Source organism: Melanerpes formicivorus, unplaced genomic scaffold (assembly GCF_026170545.1).
Source record: "Melanerpes formicivorus ecotype bairdi unplaced genomic scaffold, bMelFor1.0.p_v2 SCAF_22, whole genome shotgun sequence".
Classification (NCBI taxonomy): domain Eukaryota; kingdom Metazoa; phylum Chordata; class Aves; order Piciformes; family Picidae; genus Melanerpes; species Melanerpes formicivorus.
The window spans coordinates 7,774,661-7,794,912 of record NW_027142374.1 but is presented as its reverse complement, the minus strand read 5'-3'; the positions used below and the strand labels follow the sequence as shown (position 1 = coordinate 7,794,912).

Genomic DNA, 20,252 nt, shown 5'->3' with positions numbered 1-20,252 from the left:
ACAAAACAGAAACCCTATCTTTTTAACACCGTGATCCTGGGACACTTTTGTGACCAACTCACTATCAATCCTGATAGCCTCACAACTTCAGCAATAGCCAGTAACCTGATGACTGATGCTCCTGTAATTTCAGCAGGATCTGACATTTGTTCTTGCTTGCTTTCTTTCTTTCTCTTGGTTTTTTTTTTTTCCTTCTGCCTTTTTATGATTGTATAGCAGCTGCAGGCCACCAAACTAGCTGCTGCAGTGCATGCAGGAAGCAGTTGTCTTGGTGGAGTGAATCATCTGAATAAACAGGATAAGCAGTTAATAAAATTTATAGAGGCACTTAAAGTTCCATACGAAGAAAGAGTAAATATGATCATTTACTGTTCTTGGAAATGTAAATAACAGCATAAATATACTTTTTTCCTTTTTTTAAAAAAGAAAAATCAACTGAGCTTCTAGGAAGTGATGGAGGCTTTAATCTTTTCCTTTGCCCATGCTTGACAGGGTATCCCAGGTGATCCAGGTCCACCAGGACTTCCTGGGCCACAAGGCCCTCCTGTGAGTAGTCCTCTTTTGGTTCTTTTTTGCTGCATCTATATCAGAACTGTAAATTCATTCTACCCTGGCTTGTGAGCTCAGTTTAAGATGGCATTTGTGTGTTCAGGGTCTTCCCGGTGGCGTAAAAGGTGAAAAAGGTGAGCAAGGAGAACCAGGAAAAAGAGTAAGTAATCTGTTTAACCAAACATTTATCTTTTCAATCAATGCTATCTCTGAGAATTAAGCAAATGTTGAATTCAGGTGGGGCCATCAGCTTCTGGGTAAGAGACTTTTTATATTTTTATCCATAACATGGGAAACCAGTAGATGACACATGTAGCTCATGAAAGTGCTTCTAGCTATAGATCTCACTCTCAGTGCTTTCTGATAGTTACATACATGTAGATCTTGGATTTGACAGCAGGAGAAAGTAATTTGAATGATGTTATCTAGTCACATGTGGAAACCTTCTTCAAAATTGTTGGACTACTTGACTGAAGCAGCAGATTGGTGTTTCCTTTTAGAGAGGGTCTTCGTTCAGTTTGTTGTGTATTGGGTTGCCAGACAGCATGAGATTGGGGTGTAACTACATAAGATGGTCTATGTAATCTCATTCTCAGTGGGTTTACTTGTGAGGTGAGTCACAAAACCAAGTCTCTGACCACTGCAATAAGACTGAGAGTCCTTTTTGTCACTTCCCAAGAAACTACTTTAGTTTGTGCTGTCTGGGGAGAGGCTAAGCCAGGATGGCTGCATCTAGGGATAGCATAAGTCCCTTTGTTCCTTCCTAGACTCAAGTCCATCTGGGAATTTAAATTTATCTGGATATCACATTTCAGAAAAGCTGGGGAAGATTACAGAAGTGGGTAAGAAATGGGAGAGAAATAACATGGGCTGGAACAGCAAATTAAAATGAAGCTGCTTCCAGCTCTAAATGTTCTGTGTTTTCACTCTCACAACTACTGAATCCATAGTTTCATTAACAACATGGACCTCTTTAAAAACCCAGACACAAATCTTGCTCAGGTTAATTGGACCATTTATAAATACCATTTAGAAACATGCTGGTAGTAGGTTTCCCAGTTTCCATAGGAAATAAATAGAATGGAAGCGAATGTTTGGTCTTCTAGATAAAATCCTTCTTATATGCTGAGATTTGTAGGAGAGCTTTTATTTATATTCTTTAAGGAATATAAGAAATGAGACATATTCACAAAGCCAGAATTACATATGCATATATTTCAAGTAAGTTTTGAATTTTCAAAGGTGCTTTTCTATGCAAAAGTAAAGGAGAACCACATAAATTTGCAAAGATCAGAAAGCATGAAAGTCCTGAGGGAATATGGGAGATGCCCTTTACTAAAAGCTTATTCACCAATGTTTCTGTTTGGTTTTGTTACTCTGAATTTGGGCATGTTGCATTCTTAAAGTGCTGGTTTGCTATTCAGTGCCTCTTAGGGTTCCACGTGATTGTGCGTGGCACAAATCTGTTTCAGACACGCTCACAAAAATGTCATTATATGGAATCAAACAGGTAGTTCAGCAGATTAACAGCAAAACTTCAAACACCATTCTTGAGAATCACTATTCATCACTAATAATAAAGGTTTCACAAATCACATTATAATCCAATACACTTTATCTGTCAGGTTTTATTGTCAACTTTTCAGTGACTGAGAGTTGATCTTGGCACTCTGGAGAAGCTTAATCACCTATTCTAGTCATGTTCCGTCAGGTGTCCCCCGTACTTACTGGTTCTGTAATGCTAAAAATATCTTCCCCAGTGAATGGTCTGGAATAAAGTGGAGCTTCCACTACTTCTATTCCAGCAATAACAAATCTGTTCAGCAAGAATACATATTCTCTGAGCAGAATTGCACTTCCTGGTTTTGCTGATACTATTATTCAGAAAAATTGCATTTGGTTTAAAGGAGAGTTAACATTCAAAACTGTTTGTATTTCATTTCACTGGTCACATTACACTGGTTTCCTAATTAAATATAATTTTCTAGTGTTTAGGGAGTTAGGATCTCCTTTGCAAGAGAGGGTTTCTCTTGAAGTCTTTGATGCATTTATCACAAAGAGTGCATTCTAAAGCAAGTTTGGTTTGTTGAAAAATGGGAAGTAACAAACATAATTTCCATAAGAATTCTTCACCACTGAAGTATTTTATTTCAATGAATGTTTGTCTTTGAAGGGAAAGCCTGGCAAAGATGGAGAACCTGGTCAGCCTGGCAGGGATGTGAGTAACTCATGCATTTCTAATCTAAGCAGACTCCTTATAAGCTTTTTCTTCTGATATGGAGAAGATCAGAGTGTGATTATCTTTCTCTGTTCTTGAAGGGTTTACCTGGTGGGCCTGGAATCAGTGGTGCTCCAGGAAGAGACGGTGAAAAGGTATGCTAGTTTTTTTGTCATTATTGCTACAGTAGCTTGAAAATCTGCCATCACTGTACATCACTGTGTACTAATGTGCAATGTGAAAAAACGCTCTTCATTTCATTGGTAGGGTGAAAAAGGTGACACTGGCCCCCCTGGTCCTCCTGGAATCGTAAGTTGGTGATGCTTTCTTCTCTTTATGCATTTGGTTGACAGTGTTGTTTCATCATAGCTCTTGGGGGACCATGAGTCCCACCTCTGGGTATAAAATAACAGACCCAGTAAAGTTTTCATACATTCACTAATTGAAACAATTGTAGTTTTCTTTCGAGATAGAATCTATACTCAAGAAGTTGCAAGTTTACAAACAGAGCTAGACTATAACCTGAGACCAGAAACTGAGTCAGCTTTACTGAAGCCTGTTCTAACCATGCTGGCTTAGCAGTAAAAGCGCTTCCTAGTGGGGCATGCTCTTTACTGGAGTTTGTACATGGTAATTCGTTGGAGCATGAAAAACACCCTGTGATTGGTATATGGTTTGAATTACATTGCAAGTTGTTTCACATGAATGTAAAACATTTACAGGTCATTTCTAGACCAGGCATTGATGCAGCAGTGGGACCGAAAGGTAGCAAAGGATTGCCAGGTCTTCCAGGAGCCAAAGGGGAGCGTGGATTCTCTGGTAGGCCGGGCCCACCTGGCTTGCCAGGTTCTCCAGGTAAGAGGACCAGAATTAAAATGAGTTATCCATTCAGATATTTGTGTATACACTTGGCTTCACAGTCTTTTCACGCTGCTTTTGACGCATGGACTGAGCAGAAACCGAAGGCAGAACTATGTAGAGCTGCCTTTGAGCTTGAAGGGTGGCCCTTAGCTTATGGGGATAATACGAGGAATTCTGAACATTCGTTGCCCCTCCTGTGGCAAGCAGAGGATGCTGATCATGCAGGCTGTTAAACCAATAGTAGCTTACCTCATAACACTATCCTATAGCATACATCATCACTGCATTACACAGTGAAAGTATTGTGTGCCATCAAGCCCAATCTCTTCTCTACATTGACACCTGTATTTGCCTGATGAATGTACAGAGAAGAACTTAATGATTCTGATGTTACAGCTTGTAAACATTCTTTTTTCAGCCAGTACTTTCTTTCATTAGTTTTGTTTGGGTTGACTCTTGGTCAATGTTTGAACAAAATTCTCTGGAAATGCAAGATGTGCATGCATCAAACACTGCACGTGAACAGGTAGCTTGATTCCATAAAAGAAATATGGAGTACTTATGTGGAGAGACACAACTTTTATCTGTAGCATGTTATTCATTGTATATTACTATCATCCTTGCAAGAAAGTTATTTAAACCTTTGAGGTATCAAGGAACTAAGTTATTCCCGTCTTAGGGATCACTACTGTTGGACCTCCTGGCCCACCTGGCTTACCTGGTGAAAGAGGACAAAAAGGAGATCAAGGTTTACCTGGTGTTTCCATTCCTGGGGAACCAGGACTTGATGGACCACGAGGACCTCCAGGACCGCCAGGTCCCCCAGGGCCACCAGCACCATCTCTTCCCCCTGGTAAGCGATGACCATAGACAGCAAATAGAGGAGTCTGAGCAGCTTTGACATTCTTTGTTTGCTATGTGTTTTGTTTTGTTTGTTTGTTTGAATCTGATTTTGGTTTTTGTTTTAATTCTACCTCCAAAGATGAAGTTTTTCAGCAGCTGGGATTCAAAGCTATTCTTATACATTCTCCAGGTAGCTCCCATTGCAAATCAGGACATTTGTAGAACTCTAGCCTTAAGGACAATTATAGAATTTGAGAATGCAGTGATGTGAGTTGCAGTCTGGCTTCATCATATCTCTTTCCACCTTAAGTGGCCCCTGCTGTGACTTCTGTGAGATTCATCTAGACCGAAGAGGAAGAAATCCTGTCCAACTTGAGGGAACCCAGGGATCAGTGCTGGGCCGCATCCTCTTTAACATCTTTATTGATGATCTGGATGAGGGCATTGAGTCTATCATCAGTAAATTTGCTGATGACACCAAGCTGGGGACAGGAATTGATCTGCTAGAGGGTAGAGAGGCTTTGCAGAGAGACCTCGACAGGCTGGACAGATGGGCAGAGTCCAACCACATGAGATTTAACGCATCCAAGTGCCGGGTTCTGCACATTGGCCACAACAACCCCATGCAGTGCTACAGGCTGGGGTCAGAGTGGCTGGAGAGCAGCCAGGCAGAGAGGGACCTGGGGGTGCTGGTTGATGGTAGGATGAACATGAGCCTGCAGTGTGCCCAGGCAGCCAGGAGGGCCAATGGCATCCTGGCCTGCATTAAGAACAGTGTGGCCAGCAGGAGCAGGGAGGTCATTCTGCCCCTGTACACTGCACTGGTTAGGCCACACCTCGAATACTGTGTCCAGTTCTGGGCCCCTCAGTTTAGGAAGGATGTTGACTTGCTGGAACGAGTCCAGAGAAGGGCAATGAAGTTAGTGAGGGGCTTGGAACACAAGCCCTATGAGGAGAGACTGAGGGAGCTGGGGCTGCTTAGCCTGGAGTGGAGGAGACTCAGGGGTGACCTTATTGCTCTCTACAACTACCTGAAGGGGGGTTGTAAACAGGCAGAGGTTGGTCTCTTCTCCCAGGCAGCCAGCACCAGAACAAGAGGACACAGTCTCAGGCTGCGCCAGGGGAAGTTCAGGCTGGAGGTCAGGAGGAAGTTTTACACAGAGAGAGTGATTGCCCATTGGAATGGACTGCCCGGGGAGGTGGTGGAGTCGCCGTCACTGGAGGTGTTCAGGAGGAGACTTGACAGGGTGCTTGGTTTCATGGGTTAGTTGATTAGGTGGTGTTGGATGATAGGTTGGACGCGATGATCTTGAAGGTCTCTTCCAACCTGGTTTATTCTATTCTAACTCACACAATAATTATAGTCCTCCAGGGCCAAGCAGATTTGGCCCAAATGTACAAGCTCAAGTGTTTTTCCAATGTATACTACATTTTATTTAATCCAGCTAACAAAGGTTATATTAAAAGTTGTGCATGAACGACTGTGATACTGCCTGGAGTAAATTTATCTTTCTTGGTAAGATCAGATAAATACTTGAAGGTGCTATTCCCTACTAGAAGTACAGGAGAGTAATTTTTCAGAATTCCAGTTTCATTCCATAAATATTGTAATATGTAGATTACACAAAATTAACTTGGGATTGGACACTTCAGATGAAGGCTTTTAGCTCCTTTTTGGTGTAAGGGAAGTAAGGAATGAGAGATGGAATATGAGAACTGGAAAGCTGTAGTGGAGTGGGGTTCAGAGAGGATTTTAGTGTCTAGAAGGCACTGGCACCTCACTCTGACAATATTATTTCATAGCCATGCTTTGATATGAGGCTGAAGAGCAGAACATAGTGTAGAGATGGAAATGTGTAGGCTGTGGGAAGTAGTGGGTGATAGTTGAGGTTGTGAAGGAGAGCTGATAATTGTTGTCTAATATCACTGATTGTTTCCCTTGAGTTTGGTAGGTTTTCATTAGCTGTCTTCTGAATCTCCAACATGTTTAATCTGTAATTGTGTAGGTAGATTAAAACATCCACACAAATACTGAGTTAGTGCATTTTCATATTGAATGCATGCCTTCAGTGCAGTTGTCAGTCTAACACAAATTGATCATTAATCCTTTCCTGATTCTCCTTAGGTGAAGGGTTATGTGAGCAAGGGCCACCAGGTCCCCCAGGAATTCCAGGACAACAAGGCTTTACTGGGGAGCGAGGCCAAAAAGGTGCAGTGTCACAGCTATCTTGTTTTCTCTTGTTTCATTAAAGCTTGTTAAACAGTTTACAGCTTGCATTAAGTAAGGACAAACAGTGTCTCTTCCCAGCAGGGCTGAGTGTAAATATTTTCTAAGAAAGCAAGCAGTTTTGTTTGGGCATAGGATAGTCCCTTATCTAGTGCTGAAACACTGGAATCTCAAAACTGGTTGAGGGTACAACCAGTGATAGGGCCTGGCATAGATTGTGATTAAACTAAAATGGAGCTTCAGGTTTATGGGTACCTCCCTCCTATGTTTTATACTCACCTCATGAATACATTTGACATTTTTAATGAAAAACAACATTGAAATTACAAATGCAAGATTCCTAATTTGAGTTGGTCAATCTACAATGCATTTGCTTGTTTGGTAAGCAAAAGAGAGACATCTTTAATGTGTATCCTTGTTTCCAAAAAGACAACCTTGCAGTGAGGATGCTGATACAGGTAAGTGAGAATCTTTTTCTAGCATGGACATACTAGATGACTTTGGGTATCTCACTTAATTTTGTACTCCTTTCAAACAGGAGTCTTTTTTTTCTCATGGAGATTGTAAGGATTAATTAATTAACCTAAATGAAGTGCTTAAATACTGCATTAATGAGTGTCAGAAAAGTCTGTATGTGAAGGAAGTTCCTAAGATTCTTGAAACCATTCTTTTATTTTCTTTTTTCTTTTTTAATAAAATAAGTTTAACTTGCCAAATCTGCAAAGCATTCTGAGTATTTATTTTGCACTCTTGGAGTTTATAATTAAAGTTTGCTGTATGTGTGTTAGAGCTGTCTTTCTGAAGTGTCAAGTACTGACTTTGGAAGACAACTCTTCTGCTGAGGAAAAAAGTCCATGATTTTTTTATTATTAAAGCATTTGTTTTCTTTCTGTTGCACTATCCTAAATAAATTCTAGTCATATCTGATACTGGTTGTCTGACTCCTAGCAATCAGAATGCTTCTGTTTGGCTTTCATGGTGGAAAGCCTTCCAATATTTAAGCAGTCACATAATCACATTAAGTAGGACATTGGGGTTTGGCATTGTACCTCAAAAGTAATAAAACAATTGCTGTTATGCTGAATTTGTTCAATGTTTTGTAAGACCTGATGCTCAAGTATGCTTCTCAATGCAAATCTTTGTAGGTGATCAAGGAGACACATGCTTCAATTGCATAGGAACTGGAATAACTGGGCCTCCTGGGGAGAGAGGACCACCAGGACCTCCAGGTAGTCCAGGTAAGGCTGTGGTCTGCTGTTGTGCTTAATATATTCCATAAAGTCACTTTTCTGTCAGAGTGACTTCATATAGTGCTAATGCCCTCTCTGTATATTGTGTACAAATGCAGATGCATAATTGCCACCTCCAGTGTGTAGTTGGTTTATGTCCTGCTTTGCACAGATGAGGAGTGTTAGGAAGAAACAGTCTGGAAACATGTAAAACAGTCACATTTCTTTTGTGTTTTTTTGCACTACTCAGGTTCTCCTGGTTTTCCTGGACCAAAAGGTGAAAAGGGGCTTCCTGGATTAACTGGCCTTGTAGGGCCACCAGTAAGTGGTGGTGTTATGTTCTGGTGGGGAAAATAGTGTCTCCTTTGCATGTTTGGTAGATACGGATTCTTGTCTATTACTTCTTTTTTGTCCCTAAGTACCTTGAATGCATTATTCTTGTATTGTATGGTGAGGGAAAGAAAGGAAAACTAACATTTTTTTCTTTATTTTTTTTCTACTTCTTCAGGGATTCCCAGGGCCCCCAGGTGCTCCTGGGAGACCTGGTCCTAAAGGAGATCCAGGGGATGTCCTGACTTCTCCAAGAATGAAAGGTGACAAAGGAGACCCTGGCTTTCCAGGACCTCCAGGTCTTCCTGGCATAGATGGCACTCCTGGACGAGATGGACTGCCAGGTCTACCTGGCCCGAAGGGAGAACCTGTGAGTACATTTTATTCTCTCTTTGATTGGACAGGTGTTTTGGGAAGTCCTGGAATCATGTGGCATAGTGCAGATAGGAGAACTGTCAAATGCACATTTTCTGATTGTGACCAGCACAGTAATTCCCTTCAGTATATACTGATCAAGATATCAAGAGGTATTCCATGAGTGTGTCAATGCTTCTAAAAAGAAGATGAGACTTCTCTTGCATAGTGTCACATGGTCCCTTCTGCTGTTGTCTACATTTCATCTGCGTAGTGTTAACAATTAAGTAACTAGGTTTAGTTCTTTACCATGTTAGTAAGATGTAGATGTCTAATGGCCTTGAGAGCTGAAACAATGGAAACTGCTGAAAGTTTCAAAACAAAAGCAATGAAACACTTTATTCCTTTGCTAAGAATACGTGTTCCTCTTTCCCATCTCGCTCTTCCTTTTTCCAGGGCAGTGTTGCATTCAAAGGAGAAATGGGAATTCCAGGTGATCCAGGAATACCAGGACTTCCTGGAGAGAAAGGACTGCCTGGACCTCCTGGCTTTGGTCCACAAGGTTCACCTGGTGAAAAGGGCATCCAAGGAGTATCAGGTCGTCCAGGACCTCCTGGAGTTCCTGGTGAGTTGATCTGTGTATGCTGGTGAACAAAAGCTGTAAAATCAGGTTTTGTCCTTCCACCCAGGATAATTCTCAGGACATAATGCTGCTTTGAATCTTTTCCCAAAGGCATTGTAAGACATAGTCTTTATAATCTTCCTTACTGAAAGCCATTGCAGGATCACAAAATGAGGAGAATTTGTGCTGTTACTATGGACACTTGACTCGCCCTTCTGTCTGGAAAAGCTTCTCCTTCATGACTGACTGTAGTGGAAATGCAGTGTAACTGCCACCTGGCTTGTTGCTTAACAACACTCCCCCTGCAACAGCTTTTTAAAACAAGGGTTTCCTTGGAACAAGTTGGCTTTTGTTACTTGTCAGCTACACAGATCCTAATCAAGTTGTGCTGGTGTCAGCTGTGCAAAATACTATTCACATGATGGTGCCCTAGGAGGAAGTTAGAAAAAGTATTTCAAGAAAAAGATCTTAACATTAAACAATACTTTAAGCCTGTAAGTGCTTTGTGGGGCTCAGAGGAGGATAGCATGTTGTGTAAAGTGTTGCTGGTGTTTAAAGTTCTTCGTAAGTCTGGGATGTGGCTGGCAGCTTTTTCTGCTCAAAGAAAAACCGACAAGAAACTCCTACTGAGTGACACACATTTCTTCTTTTTTTTGGTTTTAGGTCCAAAAGGTGAACCTGGACAGACTATTACAGAACCAGGAGTTCCTGGCCCCCCTGGTCCTCCAGGAAGAAATGGTGACCCAGGTCTTCCAGGTGAAGCATCAACTAAATATATGGAGAATTTTATGAGCTTTTTATTCTGACATAGTTATTCTTGGTATCTATGTTGATTTTCTTCTTTTAACAGGAGATCCTGGTCAGCCAGGTCAGCGTGGCTTACCAGGCATCCCAGGTACAAAGGGAGAGCCAGGTATCCCTGGCATTGGACTGCCAGGTCCACCAGGCCCAAAAGGTATGTTTACAGCCATGGTACTGTATTGTACTGACTGGAAGAGGGGACATTGAGGGTTGTCTCTTTGCTTTTGATTTCTGTCTCTAGAATCCTTTAAAAAATGTTTGTCTTGAGTTTACACATCTTTATAATAGTTTCAAAACTATCAGGTGGAAAAAACCTTCTGAACTCCCGTTCCTCTGATCACTGTACTGATCCTTCATAATAGCTTACATTTTTCAGTCAACCAAGGACAAAAAATAAATGGGTAAAACTTTGGGAAATGATGAATGTTTGAGCTTGAGCCACTAAATGGTCTCCAAATACTGCCTCGAGATGTTAATGTTTCTAACTTTTCTTAGGGCACACAGCATGGGGAGTGCCCTCCTCTGAGAGAAGTCCCAGAAATCTTCTGTGGCAAAAACTGTATAGTCAAAAGTTAACTCAGCCAAACAGATACCTCTCAAGCATGCTTGAGCTAGCACAGAACCTCTTTTCAGAAATAACTTTTCACTAGCCCTAAGCATTTCTGAAACAGCAGTTCTAATGCTGTGTGGAGTCCTCTCCTCTGTTGCCCTAACCTCTATGTTGTGTGTAGGTTTCCCAGGGACTCCAGGTCCTCCCGGGGCTCCAGGAACTCCAGGTCGCCCTGGTCTAGATGGACCTCCAGGACCACCTGGCTTCCCAGGACAGAAGGTCTGTGTTTGCTTGTTTGATATTAAACCTCACTTTCTTCAGAGGTTTTTCTGCATCAGTGGGAAGTTGGTGGGGAGGATTTCACCTGCTGTTAGCTTTTGATGGCAGTAATTCACCTTCTCTACCTGAGGTTTGAGCAAGGGTAAGAAAAAAGAAATTGAACTCAAAGATGGTGGCATTTTTGCTTTGCTACTTCAACATTTTGGCAGAGCCTAAACTTAACACGTTTTTTAATTATTTTTTTTTAAATTTGCTACAGGGGGATCGTGGATTTGGAGTTCCAGGACCACCTGGGCCCCCAGGACCACCAGGCATAAAAGGAGTTCAAGGACCTAAAGGTGATCCTGGCTTCCCAGGAAATCCTGGCCTCCCAGGCCGGCCAGGATTTGATGGAACTCCAGGGCCCAAAGGTATGGAAAACTCTCCTCTTTCCCATTCCAAATTGAGCTTTAAAGGCTGTAGATGCGTTAGGAGTCATACAGCAGCTATATACAAGCAGTGCTAGCTTGAGAGGAATTACTTCAGGATCTATTTTGTCCAAGTGAGATACACCTATGTAAATGGCAGCTTGTGTTCTCAAAAGAACACAAAAAAAGGGAGTAAATACCCATCTGTGGGTTCAGTGTCTAAAAATCTGTCTCCTAAAGACAAATCCTGTTAATGCAGGGGTAAAACCTTTTCAGTAGAATAATTGTCATTTAGCTGCATTGTGCTTCGACATGCAGAGGGATACAATTCATATTGTTATTCATTGTCTGCACCAAACTGCAGAGCATGCCTGGTTTGCTGGAGAGCATCTGCTGAGTCTGATGTGGTTTATGATGCAATGACATCTCTCTTGTGTAGCCCAGGAATGTAAACTGCATTCATTCCACACAGAGCGTGGACAAATCTCTGGCTTTTCTGAAGTGTTTTTTCCTGTGTGGGATCCCTATTTGCATGCAAGGATGAGATTTCAAGTGCAATGTGCAGGCACTCTGCTTATGGAAGCATCTCTGAACTGAGTTCACTATTTAACTAAACAAGAGTGTTCTTTTAGGTGACCCTGGACCAAGTGGACCACCAGGACTCCCAGGCCCCCCGGGCATCCCTGGCATTGGTGGTCAAGGTCCACCTGGATCTCCCGGACCTCCAGGTCCTGTTGGCCCTCCAGGTAAAACTCATGTTATTTCTGGTATGTACCATGCAGATAGACAAGACACTGAAGGTCTCACTGAACAGACAGGCAAAGAAAGAGAGACTTCATTTGTATTAGGTTGACTGTTCTGCCAGTCTAGAGGATAAAACTTGGTTCATCATGATTTTTACTGAAAACAGAAGTGGAATTAGAGCTCTGCTGTTCGCACAACTTAAAGAGGTTTCAAGGATGTAAAACCCTGCTGTGGAGAAGACTCGGAGCCTCTGCAGAAGCTCTAGAAAGTGCTGTGACAAACTGTCAGGGGCTTAATTGTGACACTCTTCAGGACAAGATGGAAGCACGGTGTCATGTAGAGGGTTTGCGGATAAAGAGGAGGAAAGCTGCCTTCAGCTGCCTGTTCTGTGCTGTCACTCCATGGCTTTCAAACAGCAAGATGGTTCTTAAATTCCAAGGCGGTTTTCTAGTTGACCAAAATGTGCTCCAAAGTCACTGGGTGGAGGTATTTTTAAATAACATTTTTACATCATTATCTAGAAAATGAAGTTCTAGTTCAGAAAAAAGGCAGACAAACTCAAGCCCTGTCGCAGTGCACCCTGTCCTCTCCTTTTACATGGTGAGTGCAAAATCAAGGGAGTAATTCAGATTCTCCCTGATGTGACCAGCCACCATTTTTTTTTCTTTCTTTTTTTTTTAATGGAATCTGAAGCAAATGCAACACAGTTCACATGGATAGGAGCAAAGCACAAGTGAACCAAATGAGCTGGTTCATTATTTTGTGGAGGAGAAAATGTTCTCTAATTAGTGAAGCGATACTGTTTTAACGAAAGCCTGTCAGTAAAAGAGGGTTGTATACACTGCTCGACATAAGCACACCAGGCAAAGTGTTAGAATTCCTCTTACCTCTGAGTGCTGAGGTTTCTGATTTCTTCACACACTCCTTTGTTGCTGTTGTTGTTGCCACCCAACAGTTTTTGAGTCCTGTGAAATTTGAAGTAGATTGACAAAGTAGACTCTAAGAATAGTGATAATTAGGATTAGTATCTGAAGGGAGTTTGATTGTCTTTTGTCTAAAATGACTGTTGACTGATGAAGGTATGAACCTGTTCCTTCTGTGTGCACAAAGTGTACATGTGCATGGATGCATATCATTCTAGTCACAAAGTTTGTTTAGGGAAATTCCTTTTGCCCTTCATTGTTATTCAGGGAATGGGTTTGCTGTGCACCGACTCCTGATGTTGCAAATGTGTGGCAGTCACCACAGGGAGAACATTCTCTGTGGGCTTGAGCATGCCTGCTGCTAAAACACTTCAAAACCCATCTGTTTTGTGCCTGGACTGTTTACATTGCATGTGTGTGAGCTGCTCTTGGTGAATGTTTGTATTTCAGCACTAGGATTGGCAATGTACACAATGCATGCTGAAAAATTTATAACCACCTGTAAAACCACAAGTCATGGACTGATTGATCATATTCAGATCTTTATGAGCAGTGAGGTGGGGTTCAGCAAAGTGCTCAACTTGATGGCAGGAAAGCACTTGAGTAAAGAGGCCCATGGAGTTTGAGTTCTACTCACATGCATAAAGCGTGGGTCATGTTTTCCCTGTGGGGAAAGTAATGTGTGATAGCTGCACCATCAAGCATTGAATGTATCAGTAGTAAGAGCAGGGGCCTGGACAATGTGCATAGCCATTCCCTGAGCCAGCAGGGAGGTCCCCTGCCTGGCTCACCGTGTTTGCTATATCATCCTGAACCTATGGTTGCACTTGAGGCTGAGCTGCAAGAGAAGGCAACACAGGATGCGTTTGGAATGAGGGGGATGTATTTGTATTGGTTTGATTGTACCATCAAATGCATGTTCTTTTGTCCTTCTCCAACATCTCATGTTAGCAGGATTTAATTTCATGTGATCACTGGCTTATTCTGCAAAATACCCATTTTGACAAATACAGTTATTATTACTAGTGGTGGATTTGAAATACTTAGTTCTGCTCTTCATGTCTGTACTGACTAATCATTGTGGCTACTAACAGCATGGTTCTGAAATCTAGTGCATGGTTGAAGGTCCCACTTGAAGTCCTTGTTATTTCCCTTGTCACTGCTATTTCTCATGTTTTTGTGGAATGCCTTACATTCCCATCTCTCATCCTTTGTTTGTTTTACTAAGCTGTTTTGATTCTGTTCCTTTATGCAACATTAGGGTAAAGCTTCTGGGGCTCTGTTTTTCAGGTAATTTGAAAAAATCCTTCAAAGAATTTCTCTGTTCAGAATTTGTTTTCTCTGCACCACTGCAGTAACTCAACTTTTACTTTTTTTAACTTTAGAATTTATTGTATTGTCTGTATTATTCTAATTATGATATGGTTACATTTTGGGGAACCAGAAATTCAATTTGGATTAGTTCCTACTTGGAAAAGTTTGGTTACCATTCTAGGAAAAGAGTTTGCCCTGTTATTGGGACTTGGAATTTGGGTTTTTTGGTGGGGTTTTTTTTTCCCTACTTGCTGACAGAAACCCCTTAAACAGAGTGCATTCAGTCCCTCTCTATCCTCTGGAACTCTTTTTTTTCTGCAAAGTAAGCGGTTTCAGGCATGTGACACCATAGTTTAAAAGGGATAAGTTGCTGCCAAAGGGCAACATGTCAAATAAATGGGATCTATAGCCTAAGCTGGCCAGAAAACTTGATCTTTTTAGTGTGCAAAGAACACATCATGACATCCCTCCTAACCTTGTCCCTGCAGTGGAGAGTGGGGTGTCACCACTGCAGAGTTACAGAATAATATTTTTTACAGTTAAATGTGAGGGCTTGGCATCATGTTCTCATAATCTCTCTGCTAGGGCATGTTATATTCAGTGTGCTTTCTCTGGAGGTGTAAATTTGCATAATGGAACTAAAAGAATGGGGGGGAAAGATATTTTTTGTGTGTGTATATTATAAAGAAGCAGTATCTTTGGAAAATCCCTGTTTGATGGGGTTTACTGCAATGGGATGCAGATCAATAAGAAGTAGATTGGTAAGGTATGCTCAGGTGCTCAGAAAGCGTCTAAGCCAGCAGTGACATCTTTGTGTAAGAAACAGTTCAGAGAAGGCTTGTTCCCCTGTTGCAAAAAGAATACTAGAGAAGGAGAGAGGGAAAAATAAGTTTAGTTTTAAAATGTGCCATTGATATTTCAAAATTTTTCCCTGAGTTTTTTGTTTCCCTGCACAGTGGTAGCTATACTTTGAAACAAAGCCCTCCAGGCTTCCTTGCAGTCTGGTTTCTCTTAACTGCAGTGATGTTGTATTTGTTGTACTTAGATCTGGTTTTGATAACTTTAGAGTAGATTTTTTTCTTTGTTCTAACCTATCTGTGCTTTTATTTTGTTTCCTAACTTAACGACTATTACAACTCCTTATTGCTACCTGTCTCAACTTCCTGATGAGCTCTAACTCGTTGGCTTTTGAACCTCAGGTTCCCCAGGTACTGTGGTTTCTTTACCAAAGCCTTTTCTTAACTTCAGATTTAAGAATAATCTTTTTTTTTTTGGTCAGCTATATTTCCAGAGTGAGTATTTTAGAGTGCACTGAAGGAAACAAGCTGTCTGCTTGCTTCAGCGGTGCCCTGAGCTCAGAATCCTTAGCATTAAACTGCCTTAAGCATATCTTGACAATGCATATTTTTCATTCAGGGAAATTGTAATGCATTTTGCTGTCCTTCAAAAATATTTGGCTGATGTTATCTTAGAATGTAGGAAAATGGAATCATTAACAGAAACATACTTGTAGGAATCTCTGGGCTTAATGATGAAATACAAACCAGTCTAATCTCTCTTGACTTTTTATTACCCAGACTTAAAAGGTTGTTGAAGAATTGTTGTTTTCTTTTTTCCATTATTCATTGTATTTGCTTCAACTTGGTAATGTTTTAGTAATGCTTCTCTTCAGGAGAATGTGGCCTTCTAACACCTGGGAGGCTTAAAAAGAGAAATGACTTTAGAAGAATTGCAGTGCTAGGAGTGGACTGTAGATGAAACTGAGCTATTCCTACAGTACCACACCCAGAGACACATAGATCTCAGACTTGCCTGAATCATTGCTAAAATATTGTGTCTTCAACAACATTGTCTAGGGTTGCAGGGTGTTCCAGGGGAGAAAGGAGATCCAGGTCCTCCAGGCTTCGACGTTCCTGGTCCTCCAGGTGATCGAGGAGCCCCAGGCTATCCAGGACCCCCTGGTCTCCCAGGGCCTCAGGGTTCACCTGGCCCACCTGGCCGGGATGGAATACCTGGATTCCCAGGTAAGTTCACAAAGGCCAAACTAGTTATAGGTGGATGCTCTTTATGACTGGGCATGCCAGCTTAATGAGTTGGATACAAGTAACCCTTACATACATAAAATAAAAATTATAAGAACATTAGTTGAGTTAAATCCTTGTCACCTCCACTCTTCCCTGTAGCTTAATTCAAATATTTTCTGCCTTATTCTGCTTCATAACTGTCAAATGTCACTGATCATCATTGTCATGACACTTCTCTTTTGTGATTATGTTTTCTAGCCATTGCTACAATTTGGAAATAGAATTTGTTTCAACAATTCCAAAAGCCAACACATAGTTTTAAATGTTAGTTTCCTTATTCCATGTGTTAGAGTGGTCTGATAGATAATCTGTTTTGCCCCCTGGAATAGAAATCTCGAAAGTCAATTTTGCGACTCTTTGCCTTCAGACAGAAGGGGCGATACAAAAGATTCTCAAGTAATGTGCACCTAATTGTCTTTTGGGCTTTCAGTAAATTCAATCTTGCTTTCAAGCAATTTGTTTCAAACAGGGAACTAAACTTTTTGGAGTTATAGATACACTTTCTACCACAAAGAACAGTGCACTGCAAATTTTCTTCCCGGGACTTAACTGTGGAAATTTTTGCCACAATTTTGAAGTGTCATTTTATCTGATTGACATCTATGTGAGAGCTGAGTGCTTGTAAATTCCCTTAAAGCAGGCTTTATGTCCATGTGCTGGTTAATAAATACCATAGAAATTAAGTTAAATAGAAGTTACTTACTGATAGTTTTTGAGGTTTTGTTCAGAATGAAATTGATGATTCATTGCATTTAGGTGCCAAAGGTGAGATGGGCGTCATGGGAGCTCCTGGGCCTCCAGGGCCTCCAGGAACCCCTGGAAGAAATGGCCTGCCTGGCTTGAAAGGTAATGTTTGTTTTATCAGCCTCTGAAGAGAATGCAGAGTGCTGTTTTCATGGCCTGTGTGGAAAGAGACTGTGTAGTACATCTGGATCTTCATTACTGGAATCTGCTTAGGTTATCTTCTTTTGACAGTGCTGCTGTTCAGAATTGCTTTGCAGTTTTAAGCCATAGCATTCAGTTACTCTTTTTTTAATTGATGTCATGAAATGTTAGCTATTTTAAGAACATTACCTTTGGGTTGATGGCATTGAAGTAGGGCAATGCTTCTGAAGAACACTGTAGATTCTGCTTTAATCAGCAGAAAGAAGAAAATCAGTAGCTTTGGCTTAGGGAGTCACCCAGAATCAGCTCTGTACGTATCACAGATCAACTGTTCTCTCTACATTTTCCCAGCCCCTATGTTGGGAGATCAATTTTGAAAGAGCCTGACAGAAGAAAAGCCAACTCATTTCCCTACAGCAGGGAGGCTGTGAAACCAAAGTTGCTGTAGCTCTTGCAGCTCCTCCTGGTGGCACAGTGTGGTGAGGTTCTGGGAGCTCTCTGCATGTGGCTTGTGCAGACAGTTGGGCTGGGCTGGGCAGAGCTAACAAACAGCCTTATGCTGTCCACTGGCTCAGCTTTGTTTCAGTGCTTAAGGTGTTGTGGAGAACCTTTAGTAAACTGACTGATCATCTAGTGAATTGAATAAATGTATAAATTCTGGACTCTCTATGTAAGAAAAAGCATTACAAATACGTTAGCCTACCTTACGGACTTTTTTTTCCCCTTTTGTTTTCTGTCCATGCTGTAGGTAATAATGGATTACCTGGTCCACCAGGATCTCCTGGACCAGTAGGGCAAAAAGGTGTCAAAGGTGAAGCAGGCCTGCCTGGTCCACCTGGAAAAGTTGATCAAAAACAGCTAGGAGCAAAAGGAGAAAAAGGCGAGCCAGGTGTTCCAGGTACAGAACTTTGCATGTGGGTCTGGGGAGGTGATTTGCCCTCTTTGGCTAGTTAGTGACCTGTAAGTGAATCCACTTACTGAAAAAAATCAATTCAGAATACAGAGGTGGCTTAAGGTTCTTTCATTTTAGGCTTTTCTTAAAGTGGTTCTGTGACCAAGTTACTCTGTATGTGCAGTGTTCTGCTCATTAACTGTTACTATGATTTGGCATATGGAGATACTGGAATAGTCTAAGGTGCTTTCAGCAGGATTATGATCAGGTCTCCTAGGTGTTATCCGTAAGCATGATAAGAGATGATTATCACTGCTGCTGTGCTGGCTGTGTTCCTGCTGTCTTGAAGGCCCTTGGGCCTTTGCCTTGGATAGAGCTGTAAAGGTCATCTGTTCACACATCACCTCCAGATTCTCCCTTTGAGTATCTCTGTAAACTCACTCTCCTGTGAACTAAAATTCATCTCTTTGTGTATTTCTACTTGGGAATCTGGCAGCCTGGAAGGTTTTCTAAGTTCACTCAAGTCTTTCTTTCTCATTTAGTGGCTTCCTCCTCCTTCCCAAGCAAGGGTTCTGATGCCTCCTTTGAACTCCGATTTAGTCTTGAGAAGAGTAAAATTATTCTACCCTAGAGAGAATCAGAATGCCTTTCACTAATATTGGCCCAACTATTACTGTGCTAATTTATCTAAGGTGTTAATTTTTGTGATGCCTAGGTGGGCTCCTGAGACACTTCACCTTTTTATATCTTTTTTGTTTCCTTTTTTCCCCCCTTCTTAATTAAGAGCTGTAGAGGGCAGATTTAACTACCTGCAGGACAACACAAAGTTATTGTATGGGATAATAACCACAAAGAATTTATAAACATCTGCTAAAATACCTGCATTACTTTAAATATCAGCTGCAAAATGCTTCTGGTGTAGCAATGTAATTAAGCATGTATTTAATTAATCTAGATGAATAGAGAGGTTAGCATCGACTCTAGTCATCCATAAAGTCGCTTCTGAATGAACTATATCTGCATTAAAGTTACTATCTCCTCTACATATTTATACTGTTCCTGTTCTGCAGTGATTTTAAACTTTCCAGAAGCAATATTTTTGTTTTCAGTGATAGTTCTCTTTGCTAAACTAGGGGGAATTACCTTTACTGAAGAAAAATCTGTATTTGTATTTTTATTCCCCTATAGGTACATCTGCTCTCATAAGGTAAAAGAAAACAATAGTAGTAATAATAATAAATTGTATCTTCTTCTTTTGAGGTGTCCCTGGTTTATCAGGACAGAAAGGTTACCAAGGTCTCCCAGGTGACCCAGGCCCACCAGGACTTAGTGGCCCACCAGGTGTGCCTGGACTGCCAGGTAAGTAAACAAGGTCTCAGATGGACAGTTTCTATCTATAGCAATTTGCATGTGTTTTTATCACACAAAGTTGGGATGCTAATCCAGGAGTATCTAAGCAAAGCTTAGGGATTTACACTTGAAGCTGCAGCACAGTGTTGGGACATTTAAAGTCATTATCCAAACAACAAACTTGGAGCTCTTTCCTTCTGCCAGACCCAAAAGCAGTTTTAAGCTGATCCCACTGAAGATTAGGATAGCTTTAGTACTTACTGCTTGAGCAAGCGATGTGACTGTGGGGTCTGCCAACAGGACTTGTCTGTTTCATGTGTTTATTTCTTACATTGTTAGTCGCTGGACTCATACTTTGCAAATGGCCAAATTTCATGTCTCTGCTTTAAAGAATTGCAAGGATCAAGAAAACTAATTCTGTTTTGCACTGCTCCTTCCTACAGGTATAACAATTTATCTCAAATCTTGAATCTTTGCTGACTATGTCTAATGTAGTCTTTACTCAACATCCCATTGTGCTTGGGGAATTTTTTAAACCACCCAGGGCTGTCAGTAGTTTGAGCTTTGTAAGCCTCATTCAGTTCTTTAACAGAAGCTACTGACTGACTATTGCAATTGAAAGAGGTAATGTGTTCATTCTGCAGAACTCATGAGGCATCAAGTCACCACCAGTACTAAATTGTTTCAGATAGTTGCTAAGTCATGGACTGGGATTTGACCCTTTTCAAAGCAGAAATCGCTCTTATGTCTTGGCTCAGAACAAACAGATGTTTAATAATCTAATATTTCA

At 41.2% G+C, this 20,252-nt stretch overlaps 1 protein-coding gene across 3 annotated transcripts in view; it reads left to right on the top strand.

The window, feature by feature from the left end:
* COL4A5 (collagen type IV alpha 5 chain) overlaps positions 1-20,252 on the top strand; it is an 82,783-nt gene that overhangs the window by 43,360 nt on the left and 19,171 nt on the right. For all 3 annotated transcript variants that reach the window (XM_068152048.1, XM_068152049.1, XM_068152047.1), the window contains exons 14-34: positions 493-546; positions 653-709; positions 2,723-2,767; positions 2,869-2,922; positions 3,035-3,076; positions 3,490-3,622; positions 4,308-4,481; positions 6,597-6,680; positions 7,844-7,936; positions 8,178-8,248; positions 8,436-8,627; positions 9,068-9,236; positions 9,897-9,989; positions 10,084-10,188; positions 10,766-10,863; positions 11,123-11,273; positions 11,903-12,016; positions 16,108-16,275; positions 17,092-17,181; positions 17,969-18,118; positions 19,373-19,471. In XM_068152048.1, coding sequence (XP_068008149.1) covers positions 493-546; positions 653-709; positions 2,723-2,767; positions 2,869-2,922; positions 3,035-3,076; positions 3,490-3,622; positions 4,308-4,481; positions 6,597-6,680; positions 7,844-7,936; positions 8,178-8,248; positions 8,436-8,627; positions 9,068-9,236; positions 9,897-9,989; positions 10,084-10,188; positions 10,766-10,863; positions 11,123-11,273; positions 11,903-12,016; positions 16,108-16,275; positions 17,092-17,181; positions 17,969-18,118; positions 19,373-19,471 — 2,236 coding nt within the window. The remainder of the gene's footprint in view (positions 1-492; positions 547-652; positions 710-2,722; positions 2,768-2,868; positions 2,923-3,034; positions 3,077-3,489; positions 3,623-4,307; positions 4,482-6,596; positions 6,681-7,843; positions 7,937-8,177; positions 8,249-8,435; positions 8,628-9,067; positions 9,237-9,896; positions 9,990-10,083; positions 10,189-10,765; positions 10,864-11,122; positions 11,274-11,902; positions 12,017-16,107; positions 16,276-17,091; positions 17,182-17,968; positions 18,119-19,372; positions 19,472-20,252) is intronic.